Source organism: Lutra lutra, chromosome 8 (genome assembly GCF_902655055.1).
Source record: "Lutra lutra chromosome 8, mLutLut1.2, whole genome shotgun sequence".
Classification (NCBI taxonomy): Eukaryota; Metazoa; Chordata; class Mammalia; order Carnivora; family Mustelidae; genus Lutra; species Lutra lutra.
Genome location: NC_062285.1, coordinates 28,260,293 through 28,282,744, shown reverse-complemented (window position 1 = coordinate 28,282,744; position 22,452 = coordinate 28,260,293). Strand labels below are relative to the sequence as shown.

The window sequence follows — 22,452 nt, the reverse complement described above, 5'->3', positions numbered from 1 at the left end:
CTAGTATTGACTCTCTCTCTCTCTCTTTTTTTTTTTTTTCAAACTGAGGCAATCAAGGTGGGAAAGTTCAGTGACTGTCCAAAATTCCAGAGTCTCAAAGTGGTGGGCCTGGGAGTCTTTTTAAGAATGGGAGGGGCGCCTGGGTGGCTCAGTGGGTTAAAGCCTCTGCCTTCGGCCAGGTCATGATCCCAGGGTCCTGGGCTCTCTGCCTCTCTGCTCAGTGGGGAGCCTGCTTCCCTTCCTCTCTCTCTGGCTGCCTCTCTGCCTACCTGTGATCTCTGTCAAATAAATGGATAAAATCTTAAATAAATAAATAAATTTAAAAAAAAAAAGACACTGAGATCCTAAGTAAGAAATGCAAAAACAGTTTCAGGGTAAAAAGCTTCTGTTGAGGGATGATTTGCAAAAACCCATCTTTAGTCTAATACTCAGAACGAATGTTACAGGTCCAAAGTCTATTCAGTTATATGACCCTATTAAAAAATCTGGCCCTAAACTAAATGAAAAGTTATAGTGGTTAATATTTCATAGCAAAATACTGATACTAGGTTAACATTTACAAAGAAAACCCCACATTGTTCAGAAAGGACCATGCCTGGGATCCAATGTGAATCAATCAATTACTGTGTTTATTCTTGAAGCTTTTATTTTGGAGTTCTGTATCGCAAAATGACAGGTTTCATGTTTACAATAGGTGTTAGAAATTTGAGATTTTTTTTCCTTTCTACTATTTGAGAGTAAAATTGGAGATAATTGTTCCAAACCATCATCAAAAAATGCAGAGCAAACTTTTCTGTATATAAACTGTACATAAAAACAAGGCACTATACATTTCGGGGAGATATTAAGGTAGAGAGGTGGATTTGCACAGAGTCTTCAGAGCCCATGCCAGGAAGTACAAATTCATTTGTTCATTTTAGCACCAGAAGCAGCACTCAGAACAAGTCAGACCTAATGCTGAAGGAGACGTTTCTGAACGTGTGTGAAAATACGGAGGGGTGCCCGAGCTAATGCCACAAAAGCGACTCCATCTACCTTTTAAAATTATTTTGACACCAAAAGAAAAACAAATCGTAAGAGTGAATGAATACATACTGCTTTGTTAAATACGTATTTGATTTATATGGTGTTTATATAAATATATATATTTTAGAACCCACAAACTATCAAAATAACACTTTAGAAAGAGAATTGCTTCCAAAAAAAGGTAGGCAGCCCACCGGACGCGGCGGGCAGCGCGGGAACCACCGTGCATGTGCACGTGGGGGACGCCTTTATTAACATCACCTGCTGAATCGTGGAAAGAGAGTTTCCAAAGGGCTCTCTTAAACATTTACAAAATGCACAAATCCGGGACAAGCAGTAGAGCTGATCACTTCAGGTTTTGGAAAACCCTGATTTAAAAAATCTTTGTTGTGTTTTTTTTTTTTAATACCAGTCCAAGAAAAAAAAAAAATACCCATTTCCCTGGTCCAATGGTATTGAAAGTGACGACAGAGGTTCCTCCAGCATCTCTCCTGCTCAGAACAGACCTTTTGCTTTCTTCAGGTTCACCTGCTTCCACGCAGGCAGTGCATTGTACTCCTCTCTTGTCATGTCTAGTGCAAACTGCAAAATGGGGAGAATCGCCCCGTGGGTGAGGACGAGGACTCCCAGCCAAGCCCTCGGAGTGCTTAAATGCCAGCCCCCAGGAAGACCAGCTTACCTCGAAATCTTCATCTGTGAGATAAATCTCAAGCTTCAGAGGATCAACTCCCTCGGGCAGTGGCCTGGCCAGCAGGTCGGCCAGGGGGTAAATGGTTTTACAGAGTTTGGCTAACACATCTTCCACAAGGGTGATTTGATTGGAAACTTCCGTATCCTAGAGAAGAGGAGGAGGGAGCACAGAGAACTTCATGCCCTGCATGTGCACAGATGTTCCCGCGTACCTGTGCACATACAGCCCCGTTGGCTGCTCTGTGCCCCAGCCCCAGGGGCTCGCTGGGGAGGAAGCAGGCTCTGACATGGAAAGGAATTGCCCAAAGCCTCACAGTCCTCCTGACTTTTAGATGTCTCCCCACCCCTACCAAATAAATCCTGCCTTGGGGCTGCCTCGGAAAAACGTTTAGGGACCAATCACATGAGTGAATTATGGCATAAGATTATTAAATTTGAACTCTATGAACACTAGAAACATTCAAATAATGGAATTTGTTTAAAAGTCTTTAAAAATAACCTTAAAAGGAATCATATCCTCTACTATCATTTCTCAATCTGGAATAGAAAAAGGTAAGAAAATGCATCTAGAATATGCTGTTGAATCTAGATTAAAAACAACAACAACAAAAAAAATAAAAAAGAAATATAAAAAAACAACAAAAACCACTCTGTGCATATAATCTGAACAGGTTATTCCATGTAAATGATCTTCTGGTGTTAAACCTGGAATCCCAGATTGGCTCCCTCCTTCTAAGTGGCGGGAATGAATGACTAATGGTGCTGCCAGATTCACCGATGATGGTACAGACTAGTGATCATGGAGGGGGTTTTGGAGCAAGCCTGCATCTGAGACCAGGGACATGCTATGGCAGGTTTCTGTGCCTCGATCCTTCCCTGGAAAAACAGGGATAACACGAAGATGCATCTTAATAGACTACTGTGAAAATAAATGAGAAAATACACGTCAAGAGCTTGGAGCCGTGCCTGGCGCACAGCATGCACCTGGCACTCGGGTTATTACTACAGGTTGGTGTCTGCACACCATGCTCCAAGCCCATGGCCGCCCTGGGACCTCCAGCGGATGCAGGCAACAGGGGGATTACTGCCTTCAGCGCAGACTGCAGGAGGCCATGACCGTACACATCGTCCCTAGTGTGGACTGCACATTTACAGCGAATGGAGCCCTCTGCCAGGACTGTCCGGCTCCTCCCCATGCAGACCCAGTCCATTTGGTTCCAGAGAGAGGTGAGGCTCAGCAGGGCCGCTTGCACAAACATGCACTTGCACTAAATATCCATTGGTAAACAGCAGTGAACTCTCTTTCTGTAAACCTGTTGAGACCTCCCATAAAATACCATGATCTCTCCCCTGGAACAGCAGCTCTCCTACACAGTAAGAAAACTGAAATGGAACAAACCTATTTCCTTACCAAAGCAAAACAAAACAAAACAAAAAAACCCTTGGAATTCCTACTGCTAGCAATGTAAAAAACTCATAACTTAAGAAATTCAACAAAGCTGTACTAAGCTTTTTTTTTCCCTATGTGGTTGGAAATTATGACGTTATAGTTAATAGTATGTTTTAGCAAATAAAGGTTATGATAAATGCTTCGTGTGCTAACACCAGCTGGTGTCATTAAAGACTATTAATGGGCTATTAACACTGCTTATCGGGAATGACTCACGATACATTCTTTCACTCTGTTATTTGAGCAGGTTAATCCATCACGGGTTTATTTCATGTCTCCTCTAACACAAGGTTAATGTCTAAAACAAGAGCATTTTGTTGTGCCTTATACAGACCTTGAAAAGCGACAGATTTTTAGCTAATAGAAGGAAAAGATGGCAGCTTTTACTTATGTATATTCTGCAGAGTAAGTTCACCTTTGCTTTTTTTTTTTTTTTAAGATTTTATTTATTTATTTGACAGAGATCACAAGTAGGCAGAGAGAGAGGGGGAAGCAGGCTCCCCACTGAGCAGAGAGCCCGATGCAGGGCTCGATCCCAGGACCCTGAGACCATGACCTGAGCCAAAGGCAGAGGCTTTAACCCACTGAGCCACCCAGGCGTCCCCAACTTTGCTTTTAAGTTCTTTTAACTTGAGCACCAAGTATAGCAAATTAACCAAAATAGTTCAAATGATTTCTTCTATTCCTGAGCAAATTCTATGTAGACTCATTAATGTGTTGTAAAAGAAAAAATGTTTTCCCATTTTGAAAATGCAATTGATGCTTTTCCCCAAGGTAAAGTCAACCCACAACCTGAACAGCGGGGAGCTACCTTCACGGGGAGAGAAAGCGCGCTCACCAGTTCTGTGATCTCGGCGATGTCCTCTCTGTGCTCCCAGCTGGGGAACATGTTGGTGAAGGTCAGGGGCTCCAGACCAGCATGGATAAGGTAAGACTTGGGGGGCGGCCTCTTGATATTTTTTCCTGTAGGTACACAGAAGGCAAGGTCAATACACCCAGGGTTTGGTCTGAAGAAATGGGCTTTCTTTGATTTTCTTTGAAAGCTTTTCTTGTTTGGCTCCCTTATGGTTAAAATGCAAGTTATGAGTAGTTCATAATAACACATGGACGATGTTTATACAAAATGTCAATTTCATGCATATAATGATGCATAAAACTGCAGGTAATTGACCTGAGTCTGACAAAATGCTTCTAGAACTCCAGATGGGAGAAAGCCTGTCTCCATGGCTTTTGGGTAAGACATTTTCTTTCTCCTGTGCTCACTTGTAGAGAATGCCTCTGCCTTCCTGATGCAGCCTTAGGTTCAATGACAGTTAAACAGCTAATGACAGCATTTTATAAGCCACTCTAACTTAAAAATTGGGTGGAAATGTGTTACTTATTACTGACAAGCTTTTCAAGAGAGAATTGGCTGTACAAACTCAGTAAAACTAATCCATGAAACCTGAAAAATTAAGATAAGAAACTAAGGGCATTTTTCACTTCATAAAAAATGCTATAAATTTTAGGTGGATGGTATAGTAAAAAGCCATGAGTTCACTACAGATTTCTTTTTTTAAGATATAATACTAAAAATAATAGTGAGTAATAAAAAGGTTGCCATTGGCTCCCCAGCCTGTGCGGGGGAGCTTTCCACTCTCAGACAGTGTGACGCTCCGTGGTATGGGGGGGTAGGGGTAGGAGGAGGCCCTCATGTCCTCAGCATGGTTCATTCCCAGGGCAAAAGGGTTTTAACCAGTCCAGGGTATTCTACAATGTAGTCTTTGACCTTGAGGGTAGCGACTTAGATGGCCCAGTTATCTAAAAGAGAAAAATGAATTCTCATTCAGGCTGATAGCCAAGAACACACTAATCTCAAAATTAAGAAGCCTCACAAAATTACTTGGCTTCATCACTGTCTGCCAGGCGGTATCAAGACCCCCACACGGTGGTTCAAGCTTGCGCCGTGACCCTCACCTTTGCAGTACCGGAGAACTGTCTCCATGGCGCTCTTCCGGTCGGAGGCCCAGCGAATGCGGGCTGAACCCGTGATCTTGTTCTCAATGGGCCACCAGCCTTGCCAGAGGTACACCTCATGGTGATTGTCAACAAGGAAAAGAGCTGCGAGGGCAAGGACATAGCAGACAATCAGGGCCTCCTCGGATGCTTCCAGTTCACTCTTCCCCAAACCCAACGGAGGTCTTCCCTCCCTACTGCTTTTGTCAGGCGGGCAGAACACCTCTGGCACGGGCCAAAGGGTGTTTGTGATGCCTCAGCCCTTTGAACATTTGATCAGAACAAGCCTCTGGGCACAGAGGTGGCATCTGTGACGCTGGCCTCTTCCCTTCCCTCTCCCCGCATCCTCTCTCCTGTCCCTCTTCAGCTGCAGGCCTGCCAGCAGCCCTTCTGGAACCGGCAGCGAGCTGAGCAGAGGAACAGCTCACGTGCCACTTGGGGGCTTGTGAGCACTGTGTATCTCCTGAGAGTAGTTTACAAACTGGAGAGTGCATCTCCCTTGCTCTATAGGTCACTGATGTCCATGCCCCACGTGTGACTGCATCGTAGGCGACCAAGTTCAGGGTTCTTTGCGAGAAAAGCAGGCTGTAAGTAGATGTGTTCTGCCTCTTCCTCCTCGCTTCTTCTCATCCAGTGGTCACGCTCTTACTCCATATGGCCAAGGGGCTCTCGCACTTGCCAGGTCTGCCTGACCTAAGTCCCTCCCTAATGTGCGTTTCAGGATGCTGTGCACACGACACATGTGAAAAGCCCCAAGACTTGACTGCAGGAGGGCTGGAGGGTCCATGCATGTAGCCCACTCTCTGGTGACTGTGACTGTCCCAACCAGAACAAGAGCACAGAGATTCTGTCTTGAGGTGGAGGTCAAGTGGATACAGCCCTGACCTCGGGATCAGAAGACATGGGCAGGAGCCTCAGCCCTACCCTCCAGCCTTGGCAGGCACAGTTCTTTGGCTGACTCAGCTGGTGCTCTGACTCCCTTGCTCCCCGGCCACTCACTTTCCCAGGCTCCCTTGCAGCAGAGGGTGGTCATGTGACAGAGCTCTAGCCAATGGGATGTAAGCAGAAGACAGCCAGGGCTTCTGGGAAAGCTTTTGCTTTATCTGATAAAAGGGAGAGACATGGCCATCCCTGCCCTTTTCCCTACCCCTTCTTCCTGTCTTGAATGGAAACCTGATAGCCAATTGCAGACCATGAAGCAACCAGACTGAGGGGAGCCTGGAAGAACAGCATGGATTCCCGACCTCTCAGCTTATTCTTAACCGACCTATTTGGGTTAGTTAGGTAACCGGGTCTCAGTTTCTTAGGCTGTAATGTACGGTTGATGTGCCCTTCCTTTGGGGGTAGGTGTGAGGATGAAATGAGGTAATATAAAGTTTCTTGCCAGTGTACTTGGCAAATAAAAACTGTTTACTAAATATGAGCTTCAAATAAAAAGGCTCTTTGGAAGGTGCATCTTCTGCGGCTCAGGGTGTGATGTCCCCTTCCACAGCCATACCTGGCTGCGGGGCACTATAAAGATCTTCCTGCAGGAAGGGCATGGAATTGACCACAGAGGGGTCTCGGGCGGGGTACATGAATTCCGTGGCTGCGAAATCACCAGAGGAACTGCTGAGGATGAACAGGCGGGGTGTGAAGTTAAAATTTCCAGGATCTTTGAAAAGAAAAGAGAACAAAGCTGAAGCCAAAATATGCACAGAAGTACATCCTAGATGGATTGGAGAATTAACATAAAACATAAAATAATCTAAAAATTAGTGCAAGGATGGTAAGATTTATCTGAACTTGGAGGTGGGAAGGCCTTTTTAATCATAATTCTAAAGGAAATAATGAAAAGAGAAGGGAGTTATATGTTGACAGTACAAAAATGAAAAATTTCATTGCCAGAGGAAAAAAAAACCCAAACAAAATGAAAAGGCAGGTGACAACATGAGAAATACAGAAACCTGCTACTATCTTTAGTATATAAAAGAATATAATAAAGATAAATCTCAATAAATTGTGCAAAAGGCAAAACTAAAACATTCACCAAAGTAGAAATACAAATGACTAAAAAATATTAAAGCGTTTCACAGTATTTCCAATTTAAAATACTAAGTTAAAACAGTGCTTAGATATCAGTTTGCCCCACTAAATTTGGCCAAGAGGAAAGGGTGACCTACCGAGTCTCTGACTGTACTGGGAAATGCACAGTCCGTGTATATGTATATTGTATGTATAATATTGCTGGTGTGAAGGGAACTTGGTACCAATGTCCTGGGGCACCTTGTTGATATGTACTCTAAAGCTTTTCTACCTTTACCAGGGCAGTTCTGTATCTAGAAAATTAACTAGAAATAAATGCAGATACTTATTTTAAATTTATTCACATTTGTTGTATAATGAGGAAAAATTGGAAACAGCTCTCTAAAATCAAACTAAAAGAGGTTAAGTAGAAAATGGCAATATACCATCTTCATGGAATACCCTGTGGCCACAGAAGTCTAATGAACACCTTGAGAAACTGTTCATAGTAAAGGGGAAAATCAGGGTATAAAACTGTATAGTGCTATCCAAAATTTTCTTCAATACAGATATGTATGGATCACACAGAGAAATGTTAATTCTGGTTATCTTTGAGAGAGGTGATTATAAGGGACCGAGTTTCTTTTTCAACTTCTCTCTGCTGAACTCCATTACGTCCCAGCGCCGAGGACACTGGCCAAACCAAAAGCATCTGGTTCCACAGGGTCATGGTGTGTCATTGCTCAACTGGTTTCCTGGAATCTTCTTCCCTCTCTTCAAGTCACGCTTACCTTCAAGGCTCTGTTTAAATGCCATGTCTTCTATGGGGCCACGCACAATTTTCCTGGCAGAACCTCTTTTTTCAACTGTCAGCCTCCTTCATTTGTACCTCTTTTATGACCCACAGAAAGTTTTATTTGGCATTATACCTGTCTCGCATATTATTTAGCATCCTTATTGTGTTGTAGGCCTATGAGGACCTAGCCTAGGTCTAATTCATTGGGTGTTGTACATAGTACAGGCTCAATAAACATGTATTGACTAAATTAGTGACGGAAGGCAACGGAATGTTCTATTACCTTGAAGCATGCAGTCGTAGGCTTTCCTATCTCTCCTTCCTAAAGCATCCCAGAAGCCCAGGGGCTCGGATCCCTCGTCACACTCATGTATTGTCACTTTGCTGCTACTATGCAGTCCTGCTTCCAGGGGACATCTGCGTGGAGAAAATCCAATAGGTTTTTTTGTTTTGTTTTGTTAATTTTTGTTTTGTCTTATTTTTTTAAAGATTTTATTTATTTATTTATTTGACAGAGATCACAGGTAGGCAGAGAGGCAGGCAGAGAGAGAGGAGGAAGCAGGCTCTCCGCTGAGCAGAGAGCCCAATGCGGGGCTTGATCCCAGGACCCTGGGATCATGACCTGAGCCAAAGGCAGAGGCTTTAACCCGCTGAGCCACCCAGGTGCCCCTGTTTTGTTTTGGTTTAAATAAGCCCTAGAAGTATTGGCAGTGCAAAATTATTCAAGACTAAATCTACAGACAAGTTCACCGTTTCTCTTCTTCTTTCTAACTAAAACATTTCTTCCTAACAAATGAAAACGGGCTCTGTGGTTTATGAGTGTGAGGGAGGGGGGCTTGGGGAGCGATGAGAAGGACTGGCTGGGCCCTCAGAGAAGAATGTATGATTACACGTAAGATGTAATGAAAGTGATACACATTTTGCTATATCAACATACATACTTACTATTCCTTGTCCTCTCCTGCTAGAACATAAGCTTCATGGGGACGGAGACTTGGGTTTGTTCACTAGCCAAGTCCCTGGTCCCTAAATCTGGGCTGGGCACCAAGTACGTGCTCAATGGCACCTACTGAGTGAATGAGCGAGGGAGTTCATTGTTTTGTTTTTTCTCAGGGCTCCAAGGGGGAAAAGCCGATGGACCAGGGAGGACTCTAACTACCTCACTGAAGGTTGGTTATCGCCCCTCCCTGCTCCCCAGTACATACAAAGGGGTCTGGAGAGGAGACGTGTGGCTTCCCAGCAGGCTGCCCGCTGCAAGGACACTGGTCTGCGTGCTCCTCTCCGCCTGCTCCCTGGGGTGCTGGCTTTGTGAGCAGTCCCAAGAGAAACCTGCCCTCCCCACCCCACCTGCCATACTGCCCTGGGGCCCAGAGCACGGACCGGACCCGATGACACTTTGGTGGCACACTGCGGCCCTGGAAACTTTTCACTTTTACTTTTCAGATGTTACCACCGTCCTCCCGGGGTCAGCCTGAGGGAGTACTAGGCAACCCCCGAATGCCGCGGCGAGGCTGGGCTCTTGCTGGTTGTCTGTGGAGCCCATTGAGCATGGGCTGCCACCTCCTCTAGACGGTGACTGCACAGTACAGCCCGCTCCCTTGCAGGCCTTCTCTTCCTGCTTCGGTTTTCCCTCTTCCCCAGCGGCCCTCGCGTAATGCCCTGGACTGGGTGCTTCCTCGGCCAGCTGCCCAAGTGTGGGTGCCTGCCTGGGACAGGAACCAAACCCAGCCCCTGCTGTGCTGTGACCCACAAATGGCCCAGGCAGGCCAACCACTCCCTGGCAGGTGGCTGCCTTACAGAAGGCAGAAATGCCGTCGTCCTCTGAAAAGGGGGCATTTTAGAGTCGAACATGGTTGTGGTCTCCCAAACTCTTTTTCAGCTCCATGATTTCGAACTTTCCATGGCTCTGGCAGAACTAAAACTCTGAACCCCTAAAAGGTGTTTGAAATTTGCTCTCATTTTTAAGTGACAAAGGACTCCAGGCTTTTCATTCAAAAGCTCAATTGTACCTACAAAGAAACTAAAGCTCTCATTGGGGTCATTTCCCTCGCTCCTCCCTCTGCTTCTTATGGAGGCAGGGGAAGCCTCAGAACGCTGGGGAAGCCCTCATGTTGGCAGTATTACGGGAGTTGTGTGTACATCTGTTTGGAACGTCAGAGGCAGCTGACAAGGTTCAGAACTACCCCCCCTGCTGAAGTCCCTTTAAGTATACCAGGGCATCTAGGGGCTTCTACTGGGTGGGTCTCCCCTCCGGCCTCAGCCCATGTCCCACAGGGAAGCCCCTTCTGGAGAGGCCCTCATGCACAACACTCACTGTTCTTTGATTTTATTTGCTGCAGTCCTTCCAACCTCCTTCGTGTGGGCTTGGGCTTTGCATCCGTGCCACAAGTAAATGAGGGCTTTGTTTATGTTGAGGACAACCATGGAAGTCCTGGACCTCAGGCTACTACAGTGACAGGCCACTTCCAGCAAGTTTCCTTCCATGGGCACTTCTCCTCTCACACAGTACAGCCTCCACTCGCCTGCAGGGGGCACCAGCGGCACAGAGTTAGGCTGGGTGCTGCCCGGAGAGCTGCCCTCCTTCGGCAGTCACCAGCCAACACCACCCCCTCCCCCTTCCCAGCGGGGAGCAGCAGCCAGCTTCCTGGTGGCCCAGAAGGTACAACTTTTTGGAGTTAGAAGCGGTTTATGATGTAGAGAGACCATTTTTACAAAATTTGTAAATACCCAAGTAAATCCTATAACTGGCATCGACGCTAAGCCCTTTCTTTGTGGGAGGGACAGGGATGTTGGCTAACAAAAATCTCAACTTATAATGGACGACCCACTGAACTTTCTTCTCAAGAAGAGACAGAGTCATTGTGAGAATTCAGTTTAAGGTGGAATCATCTTCCAGCCTCCTACATGCAAAGCCGTATCCTGATGAAACTCCACAGGACTAGGGGTGGGGTGGGGTGGGGGGGTGGTGGGGAGGGTTGGGTTTCCACTATGAGCTCCCCATACAGCTCATTTGCAAGGCCAACGTTATGAGGCTTTCAGGAGTAAAGACACACCTATATAAAAGGAAATTTACTCTGACCACACTTTTATATAAAAATATCTTTCAGGAGAGGGAGAAAAATCTAATTCCACTAGTAAAGTGACTTACTTTGTGCATTTTCTTCCTCCTCTTCCCGTCTCCCGGAGTGCACGACCATCCCCCCTTGGAAACATTGCAGAAAGCAGGGGGGCTCCTTTCCCTGCAGAACCTGGACCTTCCAAGGTAAACATACTCCAATAAGTAACACGTACTGGGTTTTCAGAGTCTTAAAAATAATACAGGCCTATGGTAGAAAATCTGGAAAATATCAAGAAGTGCAAACAAAAGCCAGTGATAATACTATTATCTATCTACAGATAACCACCATAAAAATTCTAGAGCCTAGCTTTACTTTCCAAGTATTTTTCAGGTATATGTTTTTCCCAAGCAAAAATAGGACTGTTGTTTTATGTTACTTTATATTGATTTTCTTCCCTGATGTTTTTCGGTCACCAAAGGCTCTTGAAACGTGTTTTGACGTTTTAATGGTATTCCACAGTGGAGATGTAACATGACTGATGTAAACACGTTTTAAACGAAATCTTCTCAGTAAGGAAAAAAACGACTGACCACTTAGTAATTTGGAGGGCAAAGAACGGTCTCTTTTGCCACCGTGCCCAGAGTCCACTCACGGAGCCGTGTGCCTGCTGACCCCAGACCACAGTCTGCCCCTTGCCTGTGAACCACCATGTTCCAGCAAGTGGTAGCTGCTTAGTAAACGTGTGGGTTGACTCCACCCACTCTCGCTTCGGCTAGACAGTTTCCTTTAATGGGAGACTGCTGATTGAGCCTGGCAATTGGGGCACACTGAAAGGTAGGAAGCATTTCCCCACCAACTGTTAACCTGCAAATCTCAGGGCCTGTTCTGCGTAATTAAGTGCCATTTTGCAGCAGTGTTTCATAGGTCCGAAATGTTCTTATATCCACTGGCTTGGCAAAAAAAAAAAAAAAAAAAAAAAAAAAAAGCGATGCTCAAACTAGAGAGGTTAAGGCTCAAAATTCTAAAGGGGATTTTAAAGGCATGATTAAAACCTGGCCTTTACGAAAATTAAAAAGGCAGTTGAGATGACCCATAATTAAGAATAAATTAAAATGCAGTGGTCTCTAACAATTATTTGCAATTATTATATGGTCTACAGGAGGAAAGGTATATCTTTTAGGGAAGAGAAGCGACTCTTAGGAAAAGCTAAGTGAGTGTTAATCTATTTTGGAGAAAATTCCTGTTCTCTTCCCTTTTTTTAAAATTTTTGTTTAGTGTTCCAAGATTCATTGTTTATGTACCACACCCAGTGTTCCATGCAATACATGCCCTCCTTAATACCCACCACCAGACTCACCCAACCCCCCACTCCTCCCCTCCAAAACCCTCAGTTTGTTTCTCAGAGTCCACAGACTCTCGTGCTTCATCCCCCCACCCCCGCCCGCCGATTCCCCCAATTCACTTTTCCTTTCTTTCTCCTAATGTCCTCCATGTTATTCCTTATGTTCCACAAGTAAGTGAAACCATATGATAATTGACTTTCTGTGCTTGACTTGTTTCACTCAGCATAATCTCCTCCAGTCCCATCCAAGTTGATAAAACTTCATCTTTCTCTTCCCTTGTGCTATTGTTAACTACTCATCCAAGACCGTGAAGATATTTGCACATGGTATCATGTTCTCTCAAGACCACACAGTCAACTCTTAATTCCTAAAGGATGGGACCTGATGCAAAGGTAATCTGAACATCAAAAAGAACTGTTTACAAGGTCTTGGCACTGGTATTACACAGGCCCTGAGGTTATAGCGGTGGGGAAGGATAGCAGGCACTGTCTCTTCCATGCTTGTAGGGAAAGGCAGATAATAAATAAGTAAACACAGTGTGTTCAAAATGTAAACGAAATGACAGATTATGTGGTTTTAAGTAGTGGTCGTAATACAAGTGCTATAAAACATAGTAACAGGACAGAGAATAGGAAGGGATTTGGATAAAATAGGTGACATTTGAACAGATATCAATCTTCTGAAGTTGAAAGTTACTATGGATACAGAGGAGATTGTGGGAAGGGGAAACTGTACAAAGGCCCTAGGGTAGGGAATGGCAAAAAAAAGGCTAGAGCAGCCCTGGCCATGGTGAGGGTGAGGGGTGATGTGGGAGAGGTGTGCAGGACCAGACACGAGGGTGCTAGCAAACCACCAGGAGAATGCTTTGACTGCAGTCCATGTGTGATGGAGGAAAAGGGAATGACATGATCTGACGTGATCCAGAAACATCACTCAGGCTGCTGTGAGGAATGCAGATGATGGCAATACTAATTTTCATGTTAATCTCTGATATTTCCTTAGGATAGATCTGTGTAAGTGGAAAAAGTGATCAAAGTTTATGAGAATTTTAAGGTTCCTGAGCCACCTGCTTTCAGGATGGCTGTTTCAAGCTATCCTTCCCAATGGAAGCATCCCGCTGAATCCTTACCTGCCCTGGATCCATTCTTCACAAAATCTCTACCAGTTTTAGAAGTGGAAAATAGTATCTCTTTGTTCTGTTTACAATTCCTTGAGTATTAGTTAAGTGGAAACTTAAAAACAAACCCACCACTCATTGTCACTCTGTACTTGATTTGTGGATTTACTGTTTGCAGATAGATCTCGTATAAGAGCACATGACTGCTGGACAGGCGGTGGCGACATGATTACGGAAGCCCAGCCTGGAATCTAGGGGAGCCGGCCAGGACTAAACGTCGCTTGGGTGATGCTGTCTTTGTTCACTGGACTGGCTCTTCAGGGGACCAGGCCACAGCCCCCTGGAGCACTCCAGGAAGGCCAAGACTCTCCTCCATGGGGGCAGCCACTTTCTAGAACTTACCTGGGCACCCCTCTCCTCATCCAGCTCCACGGTCATCAGAGCCGACGTGCCCTTCTCACTCACGGTTGACTGCCGGCCTTGCCAGAAGAAGTAGACACACTTCTCCTTGCCAGCCACCCGTACTGAGTGCTCTCCCTTTTGTCGACTTCCCACTGCAAACATACAGAAACCAAGAGGGTGAGGTAAACAGCTGAGAAGCCAAAAAAAGAGCAAATATATGGCTTTCTTCTCCAGGCTCTGTGAGGACAAACTGTGAAGAAAAAGCTTTTGGCCACAGGGCTGAGAAGAAAAACCATCTTTCTTCTAGTTAACTGATCCCAAACCTCCAAACTGGAGAAAAAAATGATCTCGCCTTCTTGATACCCTGAGACAAACACCTGTCATCCTACAGGAAGGCAGATCACTCCAAGTGTGTGACAGAAAAAAATGGCGGTTGCCAGAGCAGGCCTCCCAAAGACACAAATGCATTTTCCATATCATGCCATTTTTTTTGGCATAAGATTAGCCAGTAAAGAAAAGATATTAAAAACAACAGCTGGGCCAGCTTTAAGCACAAAGGGAAAAATTTAGTCTGTGAAAATGATTCAAGTTAAAAAAAAAAACCACTCTGAAGTTCCCAAGTTCTGTCAGAAATGGAAGAGCTCTATTGCTGACATATCACTTCCATAAACGAATCTGGGATTTCAATTGTATCTGTCCCCAGGACAGCAGCCAGGATGGAGTGCCTGCTGTCCTTACTGTCCGGCACCTCCCAGGCACATTGGTCAACGTTACCAGCACCCCGGACACAGATGTCATGAAAGAGCAGGCGTGGAAAGTTCACTGGTCAAGTGGTCGTTTTAAAATGGCCGTATTTCAGACCTCGCCTCACTACTTTTAGGTTTATACTGCACTCCAGACTCCTCTCATTCATTCATTCATTCATTCATTCAGTAGATAGTCACTGAGCACCTACAGAGGGCCTGGGCCTCTTCACAATACCAGGATAAGCAAGACACATCAACCCCCTGCTTTCATTCTGACCAAAAGATGAGCAAGACAGTTTCAGAGAGTCCCAAGTGCTCTGAGGAAGACAGACAAGGGTACATGACCCAGGGCAGGGTGAATACTGATGAGATTCCCTATTGAGGGAAGGCCTCTCTAAGAAGGTGACCAATGACAAGATGACAGGACCTGCAGGCAGACCATTCTGGAATGAATGAGGTCAGGAGACTAAGCTGTTACCTCAAATGCCTGCCTGGGTGGTCCCAGATAGTGGTGGTCCACAGGGGAGAAAACAGTTATAGCCCCCACGCTTGTTGAAAATTAAAGATGATAACTGGATTCTCTGTTTCTGTATGAACTCAATTTTTCTCACCTCCGAACCCATTTATAACATCACAGCTGTCTCGGAATTTGAAGGTAAGAAGAAAGCTCACTTATCTTAAATTCTTAAGAGACCAGGGCCATATTTATTTGATTTTTTGGCCTTTGAGCAAAGCATTCTATAAACCGTTTTCATAAATGATTATAATACTCCTTATAGCACTTTGACTAAGCATGGCCTTTAGTGCCATCTTTTGTGGACCTGAACTGGTCAAGCCCATGTATTTCTAAGTGGACAAAATAAAAGAGAAACTATCAATGAACAGGTCAGGCATTTTTCACAGTTATTTTGGAAGGCGCTCCTTTGAAATTTCTGCTACTTTAGATAGGAACAAAATTTTGCCTTTGATTAGCAATCCCACCCTTCAAAGCAGTGAAAATTAGTCCTGTCAGCTGGGGAAAGATATGCTTAAAACAAGTCACAGAAGTTGAGACATATCTTGATATTTGTTACCACTTAAATACATTGTGTAAAAATATACTCAGGTTTCAGTAAGAATCAATGTTTTACCACCTACCATCTTAATGTGGACTTCAGTATCCACACCTAAAACAGAAGTATTTTCTTAAAATGTTTCATAATAGTGTTCAGTACTTTTCCTTGGAGTTTTTGTCAAGATACCCAAATTTCATCCTACACACAATTTTTAGTTCATTTATTTTTAATCTTAGCCAAGTAGAGACTCAGCTTTCAGCAGTAAGACATGACGGACTGTAACCTTTATAGCCTTGATCAGATGGCTGATTTAAAGTGTCACTATCTCATGCCTCAAAATACTTCCCAGAGTCAGTTTGTGACCAGGAGTTTCGTTTAGGAGTAACGGAAGACACAAAGAACATCAAGGACTTCTCCTGGTCAGGTGGTCTCGCGGCAGAGTCCCATTTACTGCTCACCTACTCAGGGTAGCTCGGCGTGTATCACACTCCCCAGTTGCCTGGGCTGGTTACAGGGCAGGACCAACCCCACCAAGGCCTTCGGTCTCCCTTTCCTGGAGCACACAGTTCACTCCCCCAAGGAGCTTCTCTGTGGGCCTGTGCAGGCTGGCCGGTGTCCGCCAGGAGGACAGCTGTCCTGCCTCTACAGCCTCTGGTTTCTGCTGACCCTGTCCCAGAAGAGCTTCCCAAGCTCCAAGTTCAGTCCTGTTTGCAGGTGTGGCCCTTATGGGGTCCGAGTGATGAGGGGCTGGACCGCAGTCCCCCAGGGGCCACTGTTAATGTCACTGGGCTATGCTTCTCTGCTCCCAGAGGGACCGTCTGGAAATCTGAATGCTCCCTGCTCTGACTTAATGCTCTGCAGATGGACTTGTCCAGAGTTGTGGCTGTGGAGATGCTGCCAGAGCTGGCTGTGAGATGTGCGTTGAGTATAACCGGGAGGAAATACAGAAGAAAGTATCTGCCTGCGCCAAGTCATTATTTCTTAGGGGCCTCCAAGAGAATAGGCTGTGAAGGCCTCCTAACTCTTAGAGTCAACTGATTTACAGTGATTTTGCTTTTGTTGCTCAGGACAACGGTGATGATTATTCCTGTGCCGGCCCATGCTAAATATCATCCGTGCCAGATTATAATAATCTGTGAGCTGGTTTTCTAGGTGAGAACACCGATGCTCGGACAGGCTAAGTCACTTTACCCACCTTGCAGAGCTGGTATGTGGGGCCTAAGAGAAGATGCGGAGCTGGGCTGTATGGCCCCTGGGCCTGTGGCCTTTCTTCCAAGCCCCAGGGCCTCCTTACAAATGGGAAAGGCAGTCTTAGGGTCCTAACCTGCTCTCTACTTGCTGTGTGACTTTGGGCAGGTGACTTAAGCGTGTGTCCTCTTTCTCACTGAGCGATCAGCATAACACCAGGGTATATCGCACAGGGCCTGGGGAGGCACTCAGCCAGGGTGCGCAGCAAAGCCGCCAGTGCTGTGCCTCGTGAACCAGGTGGGCCTCCAGGACCGGGGCATACCCAGACAGCTCTGGGCACGGCCTCCTGTCCCACCAGGTGATGCCCAGCCACGGGCCTCCCACAGAGCTGGCCTCGGGGAACCCAGCTCTCCTCCCACGGCATGACACAGCTGCTTCTCCCCAAACTTGCCTTACAGTTATTTATGCCATATGCGTTTAGAAGGTAGGGCCTGACGTCTTTACTTCCCCTTAAAATATATGTCTTATACCCAGAAGAGAGATTAGGTGATCAGTACATGCCATCAGTGATTAACAGACTGAATTAGGAAAGAAATAAATGGGTTTTGAGTCTACGGGGGTCTGATCAGCAGACCACGGCCTCCACCCCCCTGGAGCCCTGGGGGAGCCATATCTGGACAGCAAAGAGGCAGTCTGAGAGGTGAGTGAACTCTCGAGAGCTGAGTCTCGAGACCACAAAGCTGTGACAAACTCCTAAACGGTGCCGAGAACGGGCTACTTCTTGGCAGGGAACAGGGATTCTCCCTCCAAAGTCCACCGGCTCTCCCCACTCACTGCCTCTCGTGCCAAGCATACAATCGAGTGTTTTCCTCGAGTGTTTCACTGACAGGAACCGTGAGCAGCTGGACTATGTATTTCTTCTACCAGATCCCCAGAGCGCGTTGGTGCTCTCAGCCTCAGAGGAAATAGCTCCTTTTAGTTCTCATCAATCTCTGGTGCGTTACCACACCATGTGGTTCCAGTTCTAAGCCATCCGGATACGCTTCACAAGCCTTTAATCTAGGCAGCAGACAGCCACATGGTAAGTATCATTTGGAGGCAAATCACCACTTTCCTAGAGAACATCTGGGGACAGAGCTGGGGAGGGTGTGAGGGGAGCAGAGAAACCTTAACGCGCACATTTAACTTCTCGAGGAAACCATGACATTCATTAGCAACACTGGCTCATTGGGACCCATCTTCAACATTGACCGAATGGTCCTCAGAGCAAACCATCAGACTGGCGCACTGTCCGTGCGCCTGAGGGAAAGGCAGCATGCACGGGGACAGGGCTCAGGGACAGGGCTTGAAGATGGGCTCGCTGCCACCCCCAAGCCCCCCAGGTCGGCGTGGAGAAAACGGAAGTGCTCACTAACCTGCGGTGCTCACCATGTACTTCCACTTGACCACATAGGCGTCCCCCTCGTGGAACTGCCCGATGCTCTGTTTGGGAAGCCTGCTGTAGTCGAACTCCAGGATGTGCCAGACATCCACAGACACGCTGGCGATCTCAAACTGCCTCCTGTCGTCCCCTTCCACCAGGCCGTAGCCGCGACCCACGTTCACCCCATCCAGCACCGTGCCCGCTGTCGCCTGGGGTACCGGCACCATCAGCGCCACATCGTACGGCTTGGCTTCGGCCCTAGGATCTTCCTACGAGGGAACGGAAGGACACTGGTTCAGAGGCCTGTTTCTAATGCCACTTCTTGTGACATTCACTGCTGTTCTCCTATTAGTGGGACAGCAGAAAAGGCTTTCCAGCCCTGTCTCGGCATTTCACTGCATTTTAGGGTCGGGCTCTGGAGTCCTAAATAGCCCCCCACAACACTGAAGGGGTCTCCTGGAAACCCCGGAGGCACAGGCAGGCCTACTCCGCCTTGGCGAGATAGACTATAACGGGAAACCCGTTCTCTGGTCTCCCAGAAACCCTAGGAAAGGCTTTTAGCATCCAGGCCTCTTCTGCTGGGACCTCAAACAAAGCCTGAGGTTTGAGACTTGCTTCCCAAAACTACCTTTGGCTGGGCAAGTTCGCTGGTGCTCTTCTCATTAGGTCTCTTCAGTTCAGTCCAGTCAAGGAACTTCTCTTTGAACAAAATTGTCTCATTGTGTTCTGTAAGTCTCCCAAATATTGCCCAATCCGGTCGCCCCTGTCCTTTCCTGCAAGGGTGGGTGGGAGGGGGAGGACACAGGAAAAGACCAGAGATTAAGCCGCGTGTAAACAAAGGAAAGGGACTGAAAACAGATACACGTGGCTACTGAAAACAACTCAGAATCCATTAGTGGTATGGAGAATGAGTGGTTCGTGTGGTCAGGTAAGTGATATTTTAGTATTTCAGCCTGAAGCCTGGCAAAACTTTGTGTGCGTGGAGTTGAGGTGCCTGAGTGGGATGTGAACCCGTCAGGACTTTTCTAGCAAATTGTTGTATCTGGGACCCGCTGAGGATGGAGCACTAGCCTGGGAGCCAGGAGAAGGCAGGAGCCACATGCCCTCAGAGTCCCCAGCAGATGCTCACCAGGTGTCTGTCACTTTAATGGGTAGATGGGAGGGAGGCCCTGAATTCTCTATTAAGTCACGTTACGATGAAGCTCTCTGGCGTCCAGGAACAGATGAAATTCTCCTGTTACTAAAAGGAGCATACTTTCATAGATCATTAAAAGAATTTCTGCATATTTATTTCTAGGACACCAGACATGACAGTGGCCCCCGGGGGAACATAAGTACACAGAAAAGGAAGTGGCACAGCCCAACCTGGAGGCCTGGTCCTGCCTCAGGATGGCAGAGCTTGAAACGGCTCCAAACCCTGGTAGTCAAGGACATGATGGCTGAAGACGGTTCAGGAGAGCACTGTTCATCCTTCCACATCAGTCTTTGGTTGTGAGCAGAGACTGGGACGCTATACCCCACAAGACTGCCTAGCAGCGCTCACTGGGGTCCGTGCTCCGTCACTTCCTGTTTCGTCAGGACTCGGCTTCTGACGTCACAGCTAGGGCCCATCAAGGAGGCTGCTGGTCCCTAGGGAGACTGCTGGGGGACAGCATGGTACACACATGCTCCCACCTCGTACTCTTGCAGGACTCTGGGAACCAGGTACCAGCAACTCTGGAAAATTCAGGGCTCCCTTGTGAGGCTGGGGTCTTTCACGGCAAATGTCTGAATGATCATCCCTCATATAAATTTTACTCTGCAGAGTTTGCTAGGATGCCTATCGGCAGAGCGCTCGCTTTCAGCTTTAGACAATGATTTTTTATGCTGGGAGTCAAGCAAGCACGAGAGGCAGTGGGTGGCAGGGGCAGGGGGGCAGGAGCACACGAGCGTCTACCTCCATGCTGACTTCCATGTTGGAAGTGGGCTAAGTCTGGACACCTCAGGGCTTCAGGCCCCTCATCGGGTAGGAGGGGCTCAGGGCTTACTCTTGGCTGCCCCTTAGGAGGAGCCCCGAGGAGGCTCTTAAGACACATGGACTCAAAAGCCCTACCGCACACGAATTGAGAATACATCCCAGGGGCCGGTGCTGGGGCTGGGCCTGGCACGTGCATTTTTTTTAAAGCTTCTCAGGTGATTCTGATCTGGGATGTGCTGAGAAGCCCCAGGTTAGGTGCTCACTCATCTACTCCCAGTCGGAAATATTAAAGTTACAATGATTTCAATACAATATCCTCCCTCTCACTCCCTATCCCCCAAAAGGCACAGACGTCATCTACTGCCAAATAAATGGTAAATCCTGGACTTTGAGAGCTATGCTAAGGAGGCGTGAAATGAGAAGGAAATATGTCGCTTTTGCCCCTTCGGATCGAAGGCAGAATTCCAGGTCCTGGAGCCTTTTCAGATCCGCATGTAATTTGTTTCAACAATGGCTACTCATCTGCCAGGACAGCCGCTGGGAGGCCGCAGGTGGGAACAATTTGTTCACCTCAAGAAAGGAGACTGAACACAGCATCGGGAAGATGATGGCATCCATATTTCCGCATCAGTTAGGCAAAAACTAAAGAAATACTCTTTTTGTGAGTATTCAGGGTACTACCTGCAGTCAGTGATGAAAAGGAAACCCTAGGAAGAGTGACAGCAGGTGAGCGTGCGGGGAACTCAGGCCTGCTGAGGGAACCTGCTTGATCTCCCAACACCACTGGCGGCTGACGGAAATACCTGGGAATAAGCGGGTTGCATTCTCCAGGATCCAACGGGTTGATGTCACAGTTCTCATAGTCAAAGGTTCCATTCCATAAGTGCTTTGCCAGCTGAAAAGCTATTTTCCGTTGTGCTAATGTGACTTCTTTTCCGTGCCACACGTACACTTCACTACCGAAGTCGAACACCAGTACCTGGAAAGGCCGCAGAGAGCAACAGGTTAACTTCAGAGCCCTGCTCCGGTTGAATGAGGTGTGCACTAACCAAGTCTGATGGGGTGACAGCTGGCACTGCCCTGCCACGCTGGCCTCTGGCCCGTGGCTCTGATTTCCGTCTTGTTCTGAACTCACCAGCTTCCATGGCAAGTTATTTAACTGCATTTTCGTACCTGCCTTCTTTCCCTTCTTCTTCCCTGTCCCCCTGCTCTTTCATTCACTGAGCATATACAGTGGCTACTTCTTAAATGCTAGACCCTGAGGACCAGTGAGGCGGTCTCCCCTCTGTACAGTTCCAGCACCCTCCAGGGCAGAGACCATACTGTACTGACATTTACAGGACCTTAGGAAGTGTTTGCTGAATGAATACATGAATGTAATGCCATTTCTTATTTCCATACCTTTGGTTTATCTGACTCTTTCATCCTAGAATAATTTCTTCCTTCCTATCCGGCAATCCAAATCCTACTCAACTCCCAGCGAGGCTCAACTGCACCTTCCCTTTAAAATTACTCCTGATTATTTCTTCTCTGTGATTTTGTTTTTCCATTTAAATGCCCACAGGTGTCATACAATCCACCTAGCTCTGGAAGACGTTCTTTCTAATACTCCTCTACCCAATGAAATTTAAGGTTCTTTCGTGTCTTCCACTTTTTTCACAAGACGATGGTAATGACAGTGTATGTGATTAGTAAATACTTACTGATATAGGAAAAAAAAGCCAGTATACTTGATAAACCCAAATTGTATAAACATGCATCTATTATTCCTGAAACTTTGTTTATAGAAAATCAAGAGATAGGGCTAAGGAGTATTTATATCTTATTCCCTGGTTATATTGATATATACTCGCACACAGCACCATATAAGTGTAAGGCAGAAGGCACAATGACTTGATTTACATGAACTGTGAAATGATTACCACAATTTAGTTCAGTTGACATCCACTACCTCATACAGACAAGAAAAAGAATACAATAAAAATCCTCTCCAAAAATAAAAAAAAATTTACATTTTGCCTAAAACAGAAAGCCTTCAATGACCCATGACTCCTCTGAACAATGTTCTGAATTCTGGGGGCACCTGGGTGGCTCAGTCATTGAGCGTCAGCTCAGGTCGTGATCCCAGCATTCTGGGATCAAGTCCCACATCGGGCTCCCTGCTCGGTGGGAAGCCTGTTTCTCCCTCTCCCACTGCCCCT

At 46.5% G+C, this 22,452-nt stretch overlaps 1 protein-coding gene across 14 annotated transcripts in view; it reads right to left on the bottom strand.

Annotated features, from left to right (window-relative positions):
* Positions 1 to 608: 608 nt before the first annotated feature.
* SVIL (supervillin) overlaps positions 609 to 22,452 on the bottom strand; it is a 228,838-nt gene continuing 206,994 nt past the window's right edge. For all 14 annotated transcript variants that reach the window (XM_047743510.1, XM_047743511.1, XM_047743509.1 and 11 more), the window contains 12 exons: positions 21,055 to 21,230; positions 18,923 to 19,067; positions 18,287 to 18,563; positions 13,883 to 14,034; positions 11,110 to 11,215; positions 10,276 to 10,483; positions 8,245 to 8,378; positions 6,660 to 6,815; positions 5,123 to 5,266; positions 4,005 to 4,129; positions 1,706 to 1,861; positions 609 to 1,608 (listed from right to left, as the gene is read on the bottom strand). In XM_047743510.1, the coding sequence (XP_047599466.1) occupies positions 1,522 to 1,608; positions 1,706 to 1,861; positions 4,005 to 4,129; positions 5,123 to 5,266; positions 6,660 to 6,815; positions 8,245 to 8,378; positions 10,276 to 10,483; positions 11,110 to 11,215; positions 13,883 to 14,034; positions 18,287 to 18,563; positions 18,923 to 19,067; positions 21,055 to 21,230 (1,866 nt within the window). In that variant the 3' untranslated portion in view covers positions 609 to 1,521. The remainder of the gene's footprint in view (positions 1,609 to 1,705; positions 1,862 to 4,004; positions 4,130 to 5,122; positions 5,267 to 6,659; positions 6,816 to 8,244; positions 8,379 to 10,275; positions 10,484 to 11,109; positions 11,216 to 13,882; positions 14,035 to 18,286; positions 18,564 to 18,922; positions 19,068 to 21,054; positions 21,231 to 22,452) is intronic.